At 38.7% G+C, this 16,991-nt stretch overlaps 1 protein-coding gene across 1 annotated transcript in view; it reads right to left on the bottom strand.

The window, feature by feature from the left end:
* Positions 1-16,991, bottom strand: part of RAD50 (RAD50 double strand break repair protein) — a 94,729-nt gene that overhangs the window by 60,823 nt on the left and 16,915 nt on the right. The window contains exons 6-8 of the mRNA XM_003354274.4: positions 3,002-3,130; positions 2,598-2,763; positions 973-1,166 (exon numbers count right to left, since the gene is read on the bottom strand). Coding sequence (XP_003354322.2) covers positions 973-1,166; positions 2,598-2,763; positions 3,002-3,130 — 489 coding nt within the window. The remainder of the gene's footprint in view (positions 1-972; positions 1,167-2,597; positions 2,764-3,001; positions 3,131-16,991) is intronic.

Here is a 16,991-nt window from a genome sequence, read left to right as displayed (position 1 = left end):
AAAAATGCTCAACATTACTAATTGTTAGAGAAATGTAAATCAAAACTACAGTGAGGTACCAGCTCAAACCAGTTAGAGTGGCCATCATTAACAAGTCAACAAACAGCAAACCCTGAAAAGGATGTGGATAAAAGAAAACCTTCCTTTACTGTTGGTGGGAATGTAAACTGGTACAACCACTATGGAAAACAGTATGAAAGTACCTCAAAAAACTAGATATAGATCTACCATATGATCCAGCAATCCCATTCCTGGGCATATATGTGGACAATACTTTCATTCAAAAAGATACACGCACCCATTATGTTCACTGCAGCACAATTCACAACAGCCAAGACATGAAAATCTAAATGTCCATCAACAGACAAATGGATTAAGAAGATGCGGTATATGTGTACAATGGAATACTACTCAGCCATAAAAAAGGACAAAAATAATGCTATTTGTAGCAACATGGATGGAACTAGAGACTCTCATACTGAGTGAAATCAGAAAGACACCATATGGTAGCACTTACATGTGGAGTCTAAAATATGGCACAAATGATCTATCTACAAAACAGAAACAGATCATGGACATGGAGGACAGACTTGTGTTTGCCAGGGGAAAGGGGAGCGAGTAGGATGGATTGGAAGTTTGGGGTTAGTAGATGCACTTGGAATGGATTAGCACTAAGATCCTACTGTATGGCACAGGGAACTATATCCAATCATTTGTGATGGAACATGATGTGAGAAAAAGAATGTGTATATATGTATAACTGGGTCATTTTGCTGTACAGCAGAAATTGACAGAATACTATAAATCAGATATAATAAAAAAATTTTTTTAAATTTCCTTTGAAAAATGTTTTTTCCTACCTCATAGCAAATTTTGTCCTATCACTAATCCGAAAATATGACAAAATAATGAATTATTATTAAAATAATTCAACTAGACAATCTGATACAAACAAAAGAAAATAATATTTACCATTAGTCGGCTGGCAGTTTCTGCTTCCCTTTCTTGCCTCTCTCTCACAAGTTTGTGAAAATTTTTTATCTGTCTTTCACTGAATGGTCCACGCTCAAAGCCATCCAATTCTAACTGTGTTGCCAAAGAATGAATCAACGAATCTCTAGCTCGAATATGCTCTTGATGACGATCTGCTTGTAGCTGTAGACGACCTTTAGAAAACACAGTTAATTTTTTCAGCTGACTTTTTAAAAATTGAGATAACTGTACATTCACATGCAGCAGTAAAAAACAATACAGCAAGATCTCATATCCTCTGCTCATTTTCCCCCAATGGGTATAATTATATACTGAGATATAATAAGAAATACACATTTGGTCTTTGTCCCTGATTCCTGGTACAGAGCTCCAAACACTCTTAGAATTTCTCAAGGACAAGGGTGAGAGGAATATCTTTTGTTATTCATTGTAAGTTCCTTTCAACTGTACCTGAGTTTATTCTAATGAAGTGACTCTTGGAGGATGGGACCTGGTTGTCAGAGGAACCAACTACATGATTAGAGAGTAAGAACTTTCAGCACTCACCCCTCTTAATTCTGGGGAGGGTCTGAAGACTATGTTCAATCACCAATAATTTAATTAATCATGTCTACACAATGCAATTTCCATAAAAACCCTAAACAACAGCATTTGAAGAACTTTCAGATTGAAGAATTATCAAGGTGTTAGGTAAGTGCCACACATGGAGAAGGCATGGAAGCTCAATGCCCCTTCTCTATAACTTGTCCTACGCATCGATTCCATTTGGCTCTTCCTGAGCTGTATCCTTTATAATAAACTGGTAACAGTTTAAGTAAGCATTTCCCTGAGTTCTGGGAGCTCAGAATTTTGACAATTACTAAATTTGAGAACAGGGTTGTGAGAACCCCTGAATTATAACCAGGTGGTTAGAAGTACAAGGGCCAGACAATCTGGGACTTGGGATTGGCATCTGAAGTGGAGTGGGTGGCAGTCTCATGGGACAGAGCTCTCAATCTGTGAGGTCTATGCTAACTCCAGACAGGGAATGTCAGAACTGAATTAAGTTAGAGGACACTCAGTTGGTGTCCAATGAGAACTGGAGAATTGCTTAGTGTGGAAAAATTCACACATCTGGCATCAGAACTGTTTTGAGTAGAAAAACAGTGTTTTCTTTTAATAATTTACAAAATTAGTGTAATGTCGCAACCAGGATATTGACACTGAAATAATGCATCAGTCTTATTTCCTCAGTTTTACTCATAACTGTGTATTGGATTTTATATAATTTTACCAACCATGTTGGTTCTTATATCTTCCATGATAGTCGAGATACTGAACAGTTCTAGTACAATGAGAATCCTTCATGCTGTTTTTAAAATTGTAACCACACTGACCTTCCTTCTCTCCTGCTCCTCCTCCTACTGGGTAATACTGGCAATCACTTAATCTGTTCTACATTTCTAAAATTTTGGCATTTCAAAATGATACATAAAATGGAAGCATACTATTTTTAATCTCTTGAGAATGAGTTTTTTCACTCAGCATAATTCCCTGGAGGTTCATCATTCATTCAGAAAATGCACATTATAATAGGGGAAAAGACCAAATAAACAACATCCTACCCTGTTCAACAAGTAGTTCTGATTTTTCTTGATTGAGAAGCCTAGATTCTTTATTTAATTTTTCCAGTTCACGCTGACAGTCTACCAATCTCTTTTCTTTCTCCCTTACTGTTCTCTGGTGATTGTGATATAAATCATTTAGTTGCTCATCAGTCCCTTGAAAAACCTGTGTAGAACCAAAATAAAGAGCTTTAATGAATAAGTATAACAAGGTACCACTCTGAGGTACAAAATATGAACCAAAGCTTATTCAAAATTCCTCCTCTTAACATAAACATGGAAGTAAAACAAGCATCAATATTTGTATGTTTGTTTCAAAATCTGACCAGCAAAATGGAATCAAATGAAGTTCATCACAATAATCTCAAAATTCTGAAGTAGAACAAAATTCTACCACCACAAACCTTTTCCATTTTCTGTTCCAATTCACTATTATCTTTTTCCATTTGTCTCTTTCGGCTATCCAAAGCTTTAATTTCATTGTCGAGTCTCATTATTTTAGAGAGATTCTGTTCAATTTCTTTTAGACGACTCTGAAAATAAATGAACACCCTTCATCAATAAAATTTATTGCAGTTTACATTGCAAATAACTGAAGATAAGTAAGATATCCCAGAGCCAGGCACTTAGTAAAAGTGACCTCACTTAATACTAACAATGCTATAAAGGGGGCATGGAGAAGGTGAGCATCAGAGAATTAAGTAACTTGTCCAACTCCTCAGAGCTAGTAACGAAAAGCAGGAATTTAAACTGCACTTCTAACTCCAAAGTCTATCTCCTGCCTTTAACACCTCCCACAAATCATTCATTAGGTAGTTAGACCCACAGTAAGTCAAGTACCATATATTAGGAATTTAATCCTTAAAAGATAAACTATTTAATTTATTAAAAAAGAAATCATGGTTAATGAATCCAACTAGGAACCATGAGGTTGTGGGTTCGATCCCTGGCCTTGCTCAGGGGGTTAAGGATCTGGCGTTGCCGTAAGCTGTGGTGTAGGTTGCAGACGTGGCTTGGATCCCACGTTGCTGTGGCTCTCGTGTAGTCCGGTGCCTACAGCTCCGATTCGACCCCTAGCCTGGGAAACTCCACATGCCGCGGGAGCGGCCCAAGAAATGGCAAAAAGACAAAAAAAAAACAATAATAATAATAAAAAGAAATCACAACTACTGAGTGGACCAGAAACCCTTGGTGTGTCACAAGTGAAGTATGACTAATGATCTCAGGGGCCTGCTTCCAGGGACAGGTGGTTGCCTCATTTCCTAGGAATATGAGTGACCCGGCTCAGCATTTCCCTCCTTGGATGATGCTAGGGATACTCGTCCAGTGTTTGCCTCTAGGATTCCAAGGCTAACCAATTCCTCTAAGACATTTTCAGACCTAATTTTAAACAAACACATTATTACAGGTATCAATTGTAAGCTTTCATAGCTGCACAAAAATGCATCCTCAACTTCAATGTCACAATAATAAAATTATACTAATACCATATTTTGTGATGTGTATATTAATAAGCAACATATAATCATCAGAGAAATTTTACTTTAACAATGTATCCCCAGCACATGCAATAAGTGTTCAGTATGTTAGCAGAATGAGGCCTGAAAAAAATTTTACCAATAATAAGTTATTGACTGAATGCCAACTATACTATAAACATTGTACTAAGTGCTTTGATACATTCTAATTATTATGACACTACAAGCAAACCTCAGAGATATAGTAGGTTCAGTCACACACCTCTGCTAAAATGATTACTTCAGTAAGGCAAGTCATATGAATTTTACGGCTTCACAATGCATATAAAAGTTGTTTACACCATACTGTAGAAGTATGCAATAGTATTATGTCTAAAAAAGACCCACAACATTCATATTTTGATCTCTTTCCATGAATCCCAAATGTTCTTAATGACATCTAGAATGGTGAATACTTTCCAGAAGGTTTTCAATTTACCCAGATCCATCACGTCATAGAACTGAAGAGAGTTAGGACCTTGCTCTGCATTAGGGAATGTTTGCTTAAGGGAATGCTGTGGCTGGTTTGATCCTCTATCCAGACCACTAAACCTTCTCCATATCAGCAAAAAGGCTGTTTCACTTTCTTATCATGTCTGTGTTCACTGGAATAGCACCTTTAATTTCCTTCAAGAACTCTTCCTTGCATTCACAACTTCACTAACCATGAGGCCTAGCTTTTTTACCTACCTTTTTTTTTTCTTTTTGCCTTCCTTGCTAATCTCAATCATTTTTAGCTTCTGATTAAAGTGAGAGATGTGTGACTCTTGAACACTCAGAGGCCATTATAAGGTTATCGATTGGCCTAATTTCAATATTGTTGTGTCCCAGGGAGTAGGAAAGCTCGAGGAGAGGGAGAAAGATGGGAGAATGGCTGATGGGTAGAGCAGTCAGAACACATATAACATTGAGCAATTAAATTCACGGTCTTGGAGTTCCCGTTGTGGTGCGGCAGAAATGAATCCGATGAATAACCATGAGGTTGCAGGTTCGATCCCTGGCCTCGCTGAGTGGGTTAAGGATCCGGCATTGCTGTGAGCTGTGGTGTAGGTTGTAGACGCAGCTCAGATCCTGCATTGCTGTGGCTGTGGCTGGCAGCTGTAGCTCTGATTCAAAACCTACCCGGGGAACCTCCATCCACATGCCATGGGTGTGGCCCTAAAAAGAAAAAAAAAAAAAATCAATGTTTTGGGATTAAGATGGTGGAACAGAAGGACTGGGGCATGTCTTCTCTCATTAAAAGCAACAAAATTACAACCAACGGCTGAACAACCTTCAACAAAACAGACTGCAAACTATCAAAAAGGATACCCTACTCCAGAAGACAAAGAAGAGGCCAAATCGAGACAGTAGGAGGGGCAATTGTACAGTATAAGCAACCCATACCCGCCAGGTAGGTGGCTCACAGACTGGAAAGTAACAATATCGCAAAGGCTCTCCCATAGGATTGAGAGTTCTGAGTCCCAGGTCAGGGTCCCACAACTGGGGACTGGCATTAGGAAGAGGAGCCCCTGCACCTTTTGGTGTTGAGGGCCAGTGGGGCTTCTGCACACGAGCTCCATGGGACTGGAGGAAATGGGGACGTTACTCTTAAAAGGAGCACACAGGCTAGGTGTGCTCATGTGCACTAGGTCCCAGAGCAAAAGCGGAAACCCCATGGGAATCTGGGTCAGACCTCCCTGAGGTTCTTGGAGAATCTCCTGGGTAAACAGGGGCAGGGGGTGACTGTGGCTCGTTGTGGGGGAAGGACATTGGAGGCAAAGGTCTTCAGAAAAATCATCAGAGTGAACTCCTCTAGAGGTGGCCATTTTGGAAATATCTGACCCCCACTCATCAGGGCTGAGAAGCCCCAGGCCAAACAACAAACAGGGTTGGAACACAGCCCCACCTATCAGGCTGCTGAAAGATCTCCTAGGCCCATGGTGAGTCTCTAATCTCACCCAGAAACAAAGCCCCATCCACCAAAGGGATGAGAATCAGCTCCACCTACCAGTGGGCAGATACCAGTTCTTCCCATCAGGAAGCCTGCAGCAAGCCCTTGTAGCAACTTCTGCCACAAGACAGGCAGACATCAGAAGCAAGAGAGGCTACAACCCTACCGTCTGCAAAAAGGAGACCACACCAAAAATCTATACAAAATGAAAACGCAGAGAATTATGACTCAGATAAGGGAACAAGAAAAAAACTGCAGAAAAACAACTAAGTGATCTGGAGATTACCAACCTTCACGAAAGACTGATGATAGTAAAGACGATTCAAGATCTTGGAAATAAACAGGAGGCAAAGATTGATAAATTACAAGAAACACTGAGCAAAGAAATAGAAGATGTAAGGATGAAGCAAGAAGAGATGCAAAATACAGTAACTGAAAAAAAATTCACTAGAAGCAATCAACAGCAGAATACAGGAGGCAGAAGAAGGAATAAGAGAGATGTAGGGCAGACTAGCAGAAATCGCTGATGAGGGAACAGCAAAGAGAAAAAAGACTGAGAAGAAATGAAGACAGTCTAAGAGAACTCTGGGACAATGTTAAACACACCAACATCTGTATCAAAGGGGTGCCAGAAGAAGTGAGAAATGGTCAGAGAAAATATCCGAAGAGACCATAGCCAAAAATTTCCTTAACATGGGAAATGAATCACTCACCCAAATCCCAGAAGCACAAAGAGTACCATATAAAATAAACCCAAGAAGAACACCCTAAAACACATATTAATTAAAAGTGACAAAAATTAAAGACAAAAAAATACTGAAATCAGCAAGAGAAAAGAAACAAATAACATACAAGGAAACCCTGATAAGGTTATTGGCAGCTTTTTCAGCAGCAACTTCGCAGGCCAGAAGGGAGTGGCATGATATACTTAAAGTAATGAAAGGAAAAAACCTCCAACCAAGATTACTCTACCTAGCAAGGCTCTCATTCAGATTTGAAGGGCAAAAGCTTTACAGACAAGCAAGAGGTAAGAGGCACCACTAAACCAGCTTTACAACAAATACTAAAAGACCTTCTCTAGGTGGAAAAGAAAAGGCCACAAAGAGAAACAAAAATATCACAAATGACAAGGCTCACCAGTAAAGGCATACATATGGTAAAGGTAGGAAAATCATCCACACACACAAACATGCTACCAAAACCAGAAATTGTGCGGTGAGAGTACAGATGCTGAACACTGGAGCTGCACTTGCGATTAAGAAACCAACAACTTAATTAAAAAAAGAGAGACCAACAACTTAAAACAATACTGTATATATATATATATATAGATTCCTATATCAAAACTTCATGGTAACTGCAAACCAAAAATCTACAATAGATACACAAATAAGAAAAAGCAATCCAAATACAACACTAAAGACAGTCATCAAACCACAGAGAACAAGAGAAGGAAAGAAAAAAGACCAACAAAAACAAATCCAAAACAGTTAATAAAACCGCAATAAGAACATACATACCAATAATGTAAATGGACTAAACGCCCCAACCAAAAGACACAGAGTGGATGAATGGATACAAAAACAAGACCCATCTATATACTATCTTCAAGAGACCCACTTCAGTCCTAGGACATGTAAAAATTGAAAGTGAGAGGATGGAGGAAAAGATTCCATCCAAATGGAAATCAAAAGAAAGCTGGAGTAAACAACACTCAAAGAAAAGAGACCTTAAAACAAAGAATATTATAAGAGACAAAGAAGGACATTACATACCAAAGTATTAATCCAAGAAGCCTTAACAACTATAAGTATGTGTGCACCCAACAAAGGAATGCCTCAGTAAGTACAGGAACTGCTAACAACCTTAAAAGGAGAAATTGACAATAACACAGTAGTAGCAGGGGACTTTAACACCCCATTTACAGCAACGGACAGATCACCCAGACAGAAAATCAAAAAGGAAACACAGGTCTTAAATCGTACATTGGACCAGATGGACTTAATACATATTTATAGAACACTCCATCTAAAAACAGCAGAATAAACATTCTTCTCAAGGGCACAAAGAAAATTCTCTAGGATAGATCACATTCTGGGCCACAAATTAAGCCTTGTTCACTTTAAGAAAACTGAAATTATATCTGTATCTATATATCTATATATTCTAACTACAAAGCGACACAACTAGAAATCACTAAGAAAAAAAAAACCTGCAAAAAACACAAACACATGGAGACTAAATGATATGCTACTAAACAACCAATGGATCACTGAAGAAATCAAAGGAAATTTAAAAATACGTAGAAGCAAATGACAACAAAGACACAACAATCCAAAACCTATGGGATGCAGCAAAAGCAGTTCTATGAGGGAAGTTTATAGCAGTACAAGCCTACCTCAGGAAACAAGAAAAAGCTCAAACAAACAACCTAACTTTACACCTAAAGCAACTACAGAGAAAACGACAGACAAAACCCAAAGTTAGCAGATGGAAAGAAATCATAACTATCAGAGCAGAAATAAATGAAAAAGAAACAAACAAAACCATAGAAAAAAAATCAATGAAACCAAAAGCTGGTTCTTTGAAAAGATCAACAAAACTGATAAACCCTTAGGCAGACTTATCAAGAGAAAGAGAGGACTCAAATCAATAAAATTAGAAATTAAAAAGTTAGAACAGACATCACAGAAATACAAAGGATCATAAGAGAATACTACAAGCAACTATATGCCAATAAAATGGACAATCTAGAAGAAAAAGACAAATTCATTCTTAGAAAAGTACAATCTTCCAAGACTAAACCAAGACAAAATAGAAAAGATGAACAAACCAATCACAAGCACTGAAATTGAAACTGTGATTAAAAAACTGTCAACATACAGGAGTTCCTGTCGTGGCGCAGTGGTTAACGAATCCGACTAGGAACCATGAGGTCGCGGGTTCGGTCCCTGCCCTTGCTCAGTGGGTTAACGATCCGGCGTTGCCGTGAGCTGTGGTGTAGGTTGCAGACGCGGCTCGGATCCCGTGTTGCTGTGGCTCTGGCGTAGGCCGGTGGCTACAGCTCCGATTCGACCCCTAGCCTGGGAACCTCCATATGCCACGGAAGCGGCCCAAGAGATAGCAACAACAACAACAAAAGACAAAAGACAAAAAAAAAAAAAACTGTCAACATACAAAAGTCCAGAACCAGATGGCTTCCCTGGTGAAATCTATCAAACATTTAGAGAAGAGCTAACAACTATCCTAAAACTATTCCAAAAAATTGCAGAAGAAGAAACACTCCAAGGTCATTCTATGAAGCCACCATCAATCACCCTGATACCAAAACAAGACAAAGATACCACACAAAAAAGAAAATTACAGGCCAATATCATGGCCTGTTTGAGGTGCAAAAATCCTCAACAAAATACTACCAAATCGAATGCAACAATACATTAAGAGGGTTGTATACCATGATCAAGTGGGATTTACCCCAGTGATGCAAGGATATCCACAGCTCAATTTGCATGACACACCACATTAACAAACTTTAGAATAAAAACCATATGATCCTCTCACAGATGCAGAAAAAGCCTTTGACAAAATCCAACAACAATTTCCAATTAAAAAGCCTCCAGAAAGTGGGCATAGAGGGACTTTACCTCAATATAATAAAGGCCGTATATGACCAACCCACAGCTAATGTCATTCTCAATGGTGAAAAACTGAAAGAATTCCCGCTAAGATCAGGAATAAAACAAGGATGCCCGCTCTCACCATTACTACTCAACGGTTTTGAAGGTCCTAGCCACGACAATTAGAGAAGAGAAAGAAATAAAGAGAACGCAAATTGGAAAAGAAGTAAAACTATCACTGTTTGCAGATGACATGATACTATACCTAGAAAATCCTAAAGACACTAACAGAAAACAGTTAGAACTCATCAATGAATTTGGTAAAGTTACAGCATACCAAATTAATACACAGAATCGGAGTTCCCATCGTGGCTCAGTGGTTAACAAATCTGACTAGAAACCATGAGGTTTCAGGTTCCATCCCTGGCCTCCATCAGTGGGTTAAGGATCTGGCACTGCCATGAGCTGTGGTGTAGGTCACAGACACAGCTTGGATCCTGCGTTGCTGTGGCGTAGGCCGGCAGCTACAGGTTCGATTTGACCCCTAGCCTGGGAACCTCCATATGCCACGGATGTGGCCCTAAAAAGACAAAAAAAAAAAAAAAAAAAATACAGACTCAAGTGCGTTTCTACATACTAACAATGAAAGATTAGAAAAAGAAATTAGGGAAACAATCCCATTTTCCATCATATCAAAAACAATAAAATACCTAGAATTAAACCTACCTAAAGAGACAAAAGACTTGCACTCTGAAAAATTTAAGATACTCATGAAAGAAACGGAAGGTGACACAAACAGATGGAAAGATATACCATGCTCTTGGATCGGAATAATCAGTGTTGTCAAAATGACTATACTACCAAAGGCAATCTACAAATTCAATGCAATCCCTATCAAATTACCAATGGTATTTTTCACAGAACTAGAACAAAATATTTTAGAGTTCATTTGGAAGCACAAAAGACCCAGAATTGCCAAAGCCATCCTGAGAAAGAAAAACGGAGCTGGAGGAATCAGGCTCCCTGACTTCAGACTATACTACAAAGCTACAGTCATCAAAACAGTATAGTGCTGGCACAAGAGCAGAAATAAAGGTCAGTGGAATAGGATGGAAAGCCCAGAATTAAACCCATGCACCTACAGTCAACTAATCTATGACAAAGGAGGCAAAAATAAACAATGGAGAAAATACAGTCCCTTCAATAAGTGGTGCTGGGAAAACTGGACAGCTACCTATAAAAGAATGAAATTAGAACATTCCCTGGGAGTTCCTGTCATGGCTCAGTGGAAACGAATCCAACTAGTATCCATGAGGATGAGGGTTCGATCCCTGGCCTCACTCAGTGGGTTAAGGACCTAGCATTGCTGTGAGCTGTGGTGTAGGTCCCAGCTACAGCTCAGATCCATGTTGCTGTAGCTGTGGCGTAGGCTGGCAGCTATAGCTCCGATTCAACCCCTAGCCTAGGAACTTCCATATGCCTTGGGTGTGGCCCTAAAAAGAAAAAAAAAAATTAATTAGTTAAAATAATAATTATTATTATAAAAATAACACTAACACCATACACAAAAATAAACTCAAAATGGATTAAAGACCCAGCTATAAGACCAGATACTATAAAACTCTTAGAGGAAAACAGTCCAAACATGCTCTGACATAAACCACAGCAAAACCTTCTCATACCCACCTCCCAGAGTAATAAAAATAAAAACAAAACAAACAAATAGGACCTAATTAAACCTAAAAGTTTTTGCACAGCAAAGGAATCCCTAAACAAAATGAAAAGACAATCCACAGAATGGGAGAAGATATTTGCAAATGAAGTGACTGACAAGAGATTCATCTCCAAAATATATAAACACCGCCTGCAGCTCAATACCAAAAAAAAAAACAAACAGCCCCATCAAAAAATGGGTGGAAGATCTAAACAGACAACTGTCGAAAGAAGATACACAGATGGCAAAAAAACACATGAAAAGATGTTCAACATCACTAATTATGAGAGAAATGCAAATTAAAACTACTATGAGATACCACCTTACACCAGCCAAAATGGCCATCATCAAAAAGTCTACAAACTAGAGTTCCCTTTGTGGCGCAGCAGAAATGAATTTGACTAGAATCCATGAGGATGCAGGTTTGATATCTGGCCTCGCTCAGTGGATTGAGGATTCAGCATTGCCATGAGCTGTGGTGTAGGCTGCAGACATGGCTCAGATCTGGTGTGGCTGCGGCACAGGCCAACAGCTACAGCTCCGATTTGACCCCTAGCCTGGGAACCTCCATAAGCCATGGGCGCAGCCCTTAAAAGACAAAAAAAATTTCCTAAATAGGAATCAAAAAGCCAATAGGATAAGAGAAAATTTTGATAAACTGGACTTCATCAAAATTAAAAACATTTGCCCTTTGAAAAGCAGTTAAAAAAATAAAGCAACTACAAAACATAACCCGATTAGGGCTTATATCCAGAATAATTAAAGAACTCTCACAGCTTCGACAATGAGATTAAAAAAGAAAACCCTTATTGTTAACAGGCACAATATTTGGAGACACTTTGCCAAAAAAGACATCCAGATAGCAAATAAACATATAAGACACTCAACATCAATTAAAATTAGGAAAATGCAAATTCAAACCACAATGAAAAAAAACTGCTTAGAGATTCTACCACACATCTAACATAATGGTTAAAATAAAAGACTGATGATTCTAAGTGCTGTCAAGCATGAAGCACAACTGAACAGGTACCAAATAATACAGCCACTTTGAAAAACAGCTGGGCAGCTCATAAGGTGAAACATACACTTACTATACAACCTAACAATCTCACTTCTAGGGAGTTGTTACCCAAGAGAGACGAAAAGGTATCTCCAACATAGACCTACACACAAAAGTTCATAGTAGTTTTTTGTTTTTTCTTTTTCTTTTTTCAGCTGCCCCGTGGAGTTTCCAGACCAAGGATCAGATCTGAGTCACAGCTGCGACCTATGCCACAGCTGTAACAACGTCAGATCCTCAACCTGCTGGTAGGGCTGGGGATCAAACACATGTCGCAGTGCTCCAGAGATGTGGCTCATCCCAGTCTGCTACAGTCCGCCAAGTAGTTTTACTTGTACTAGCTAAAAGCTGATAATGACCTAATGTCCACCAAACAAGGAATGGATGAACAAATTATAATATATCCATAAAATGGAATACCCTCAGCAATATAAAGGAATGAATTAATCATATATGCAACACAGATAAATTTAAAAGCATTATGCTAAGAAGTCAGACACAGGAGTTCCCGTCGTGGCGCAGTGGTTAACGAATCTGACTGGGAACCATGAGGTTGCGGGTTCGGTCCCTGCCCTTGCTCAGTGGGTTAACGATCCGGCGTTGCCGTGAGCTGTGGTGTAGGTTGCAGACGCGGCTCGGATCCCGAGTTGCTGTGGCTCTGGCGTAGGCCGGTGGCTACAGCTCCGATTCGACCCCTAGCCTGGGAACCTCCATATGCTGCGGGAGCGGCCCAAGAAATAGCAACAACAACAACAACAACAAAAGACAAAAGACAAATAAATAAATAAATAAATAAATAATTAAAAAAAAAAAAGTCAGACACAAAAGTTATAAAATGCATGATTCCACTGACATGGCATTCTGGAAAAGGCAAAACTATAATGACAGAAAACAAATCAGTGATTACCAAGGGCTGGGAGCAGAGGTAGAGGACTAACTATAAATAGACTTGAGGGAACTTTTTGGGGTGATGGAAATATCTTACATCTTTTTTTTAAATTATTTCAGTATTGTCTTTTACACCAGATCCTTAACCCATGAGCAAGGCCAGGGATCAAACCCAAGCCCTCATGGATACTAGTTGGATTGGTGACTAGTGAGCCACAACGGGAACTCCAGGGAATGTCTTATGCCTTGATTGTAGTGGTAGGAATACTACTGTATGCATTTGTCCAAACTTATCAAATCATACACTTTCAAAAAAGGTGAATTTTACTAAATGTAAATTACATTTCAATAAATTTCACTTTTTCTTTAAAGTATGGGTTTAGGAATCAGAGAAGCCTGGGCTCAATTCCTGGCTTTAGCCCTTACTTCTAATATGAACACCTGTGTCTGTTTTTTTCACCCACAAAATATCACGGGGTTACTGTGGAGCAATAACATGATACATTTCAAAGCCCCTTGAGAGTGATGGGCATACAGTAGGCCCTCAATGAACAGGCCCATTCACATCACTTTTGAAAAAAAATTCTGTATTCAGAAAATATCCCTGAGGAATTCTCTGTGGCACAGTGCGTTAAGGATCTGACATTGTCACTGCTCAGGACACTATTGTGGCACAGGTTCAGTCTCTGACCTGGGAACTTCCACATGCTGTGAGTGTGGCAGAAAAAAGAAGACAATATGCTCGAGCACGCCAACAAAGAAATCTGCATAAATTCTTAAAAGCAATGAATATTAACACCTCTGTTATGGTACCCCACTTCTCATAAACTTCTCCACTTCTATCAATGTTTCCACAGCATCTTGGTGGCATTAACACTATCTCGGCTTTTCTCTCTAGCTGCTTCATTCCTTAAATCTAGCCAGTCACTGGATCCTAGGAATTCCTTCTTTGACATATGTGTTTTGGCTTAAACACCAGAGCACAAAACATAGGCTCTATCCCCAGAGCATGCAACATAGTAAAAGGAGCAAAGACAAATAAAAGACAACAAAAAATACATCAGTGTTTAAAGTTTACGTGTTAGTGTGAAGTAAGACAAGAAAATCAGGCACTTGACCTATTAAGTACATGAGGACCATGAACTTACATGTGGAAGAATAAGTAAGAGGGCCAGAGGGTGCTTTTGAACTTGAAAACACATTTCTCAAACAATTTCCACTGAAGGCATGAAAAGAAAACAAGCCTAAGTGGGCCACGGTCAGGACAGGATGCAATGGTACAGGAATAAAGTAGTTTATGAGAGAGTTACTGTGATGGAGGAAACCCATAAAAATGGGAAAGCATGAATTACAGTGCAGTGTTGAAATGAAACTGTCTTCTGGATGGCTGCTGGGAAGACGACCTGATCCAAACTTTACACTGAGTTCTATGAAGGGAAGAATCCTTATAACTCAGAGCTAAAAAAGGAGTTCAGAAATCATCCTCTTAAAAATATTTACTGAACCACCTGCTAAGTGGGCTAGGCTACTGCAAATATGGGGCTAGGCTCTGAAAACAGAGTAAGATTAAATCCTTAGAAAACCAGCCAAAATTAAATACAAATAAAGAAATACACAAATACCTCAACATTTGCTACTGCCTTAGTTAGAATCCTGGCACTGCTCAATAAATACCAGGTATCATCAGCTCTGCTCTGACATCATTTCCCATACAAATGCTCCATTTCAGCTGTAAGGATTTCCTTGATAGTGTTCAAAAATAGCTTGCGTTTTACTGTCACTATATCTACTAATTATCCAGCCATTTAAAGTTAACAAAATGATATCCAAAATTCAGTCCTATGAAATCCTCTCTGGCCACCTCAGACAGAAATTCTCTTCTTTCCTCCTCAGAGTTCTTATAGCTCTTGTCTTTTCCTGCCTTCTATGTGCTTGTCATCTCTCCAATCATGCTGTTCCTCAAGAAAATAAAATGTGTGCCAGTATATTGGTAATTATAAGTTATTAGGACAACTCATTTGTTCTAAGATATAACATAATTTGTCACTCTTTCATCTACTGAACTAAATTATAAGCCTATTAGGCTCTTCAAAGTCTCACTGCAAGTCTTATCTCCCACTCCTTTTATTCTAATTTACTTAATCCAGGCTCTTCCTCACACAATCCTATTTTAATAAGCTTGTACTTGTGAATATGTACATATATACAGAGGCATGTTTGTATACACATATACAGTGAATTTTTGCAAAACAAAAACAAAAAACACCACCTGCTCATAGAATATATGTGGAAGGTCAGAGATGAGGAGTGGGAAGAGCATCTCTCACTTTTAAGCTAATATTCTTTCATAATTTTTTCACTGTGAGCATATATTACTTTTAAAAGAAAAAATACAAAATGAAAACAAAGTACATATAATGCCTTCTAGTGTGTCAATTTGATTTTTCTTCATTTGGGGGGGGCTACGCCTGCAGCATGTGGAAGTTTCTAGGCCAGGGATCAAACCTGCACCACAGCATCAACCCAAGCCCCTGCGGCAACAATGCCGGATCCTTAACTGCCAGGCTATACTAGGTCATGGTGGAGCTCAAAGGCCATCACTTTCTTAAACAGCTTTACTCAGATGTAATACACCTACCATACAATTCAGCTGTTTAAAGTATAAAATTCAACATTTTTTTAGTATATTCAGAGTTTTGTGACCATCCACATAATCGAATTTTAAGACATTTTCACTTCCAAAAACACTCTTTGCAGTCACTATTCATTCTTCTCTACTCATTACCCTAAGCAACTGCTAGTCTATTTTCTGCCTCTACAGATTTGCCTATTCTGGATGTTCCAAATAAATGGAATCATATCGTTTACACCTGGCTTTTTTCACTTAGCGTGTTTTCGAGGCTCTTGGCTATTGTGGCATGTATCAGAACTTTATTTCTTTTCAAAGCCAAATACTATTCCATGCATGGATATGTCACATTTTATTAATGGTCTTTTGAGTTGTTTCCAATTTTTGGCTGTTATGAATAATGCTGTTATGAACATTCCTATACATTTTTTGGTGCAGATATATGTTTTAATTGCTCTTAAGTATAAGATACTTAGGATTAGAAAAAGAATGTGTGTAAAGAAAAAGATGCTCAGGAGTAAAACTGCTGGGTCGTATGGTAAATCTATGATTACCATTTTGAGGAAATGCTAAATTGTCTTCCAAAGTGGCTGCCCCACTTAACATTCCCACCAGCACATATGAGGGGTCCAATTTCTCCACATTCTTATCAATACTTATTATCTATCTTTTTGACAACAAAATATTAACTCAGCCATAAAAAAGAAATAATGCCATTTGCAGCAACATGAATGGACCTAGAGATTATCATATTAAGAGAAGTTAGTCAGACAGTGAAGAACAAATATCATATAATTTCACCTGCACGTGGAACCCAAAAAAGGATACAAATGAACATACATACATTTATGTTCATGCATACATGAAAAAAAACAGAGACTCACAGACTTTGAAAACTTAAGGTTACTGAAGGGAACAGGTAGGGGAGGAGGAGGGATGGACTGGAGGTTTGGGACTGGCATATGCACACTGACGTACATAGACTGCCTGGTCAATGGGGATCTGCTGTATAGCACAGAGAACTCTACCCAAT

This window comes from Sus scrofa, chromosome 2 (assembly GCF_000003025.6).
Source record: "Sus scrofa isolate TJ Tabasco breed Duroc chromosome 2, Sscrofa11.1, whole genome shotgun sequence".
Classification (NCBI taxonomy): Eukaryota; Metazoa; Chordata; class Mammalia; order Artiodactyla; family Suidae; genus Sus; species Sus scrofa.
Note: the sequence above shows the minus strand (reverse complement) of the source record. Positions and strands in the feature narration are given on the sequence as shown.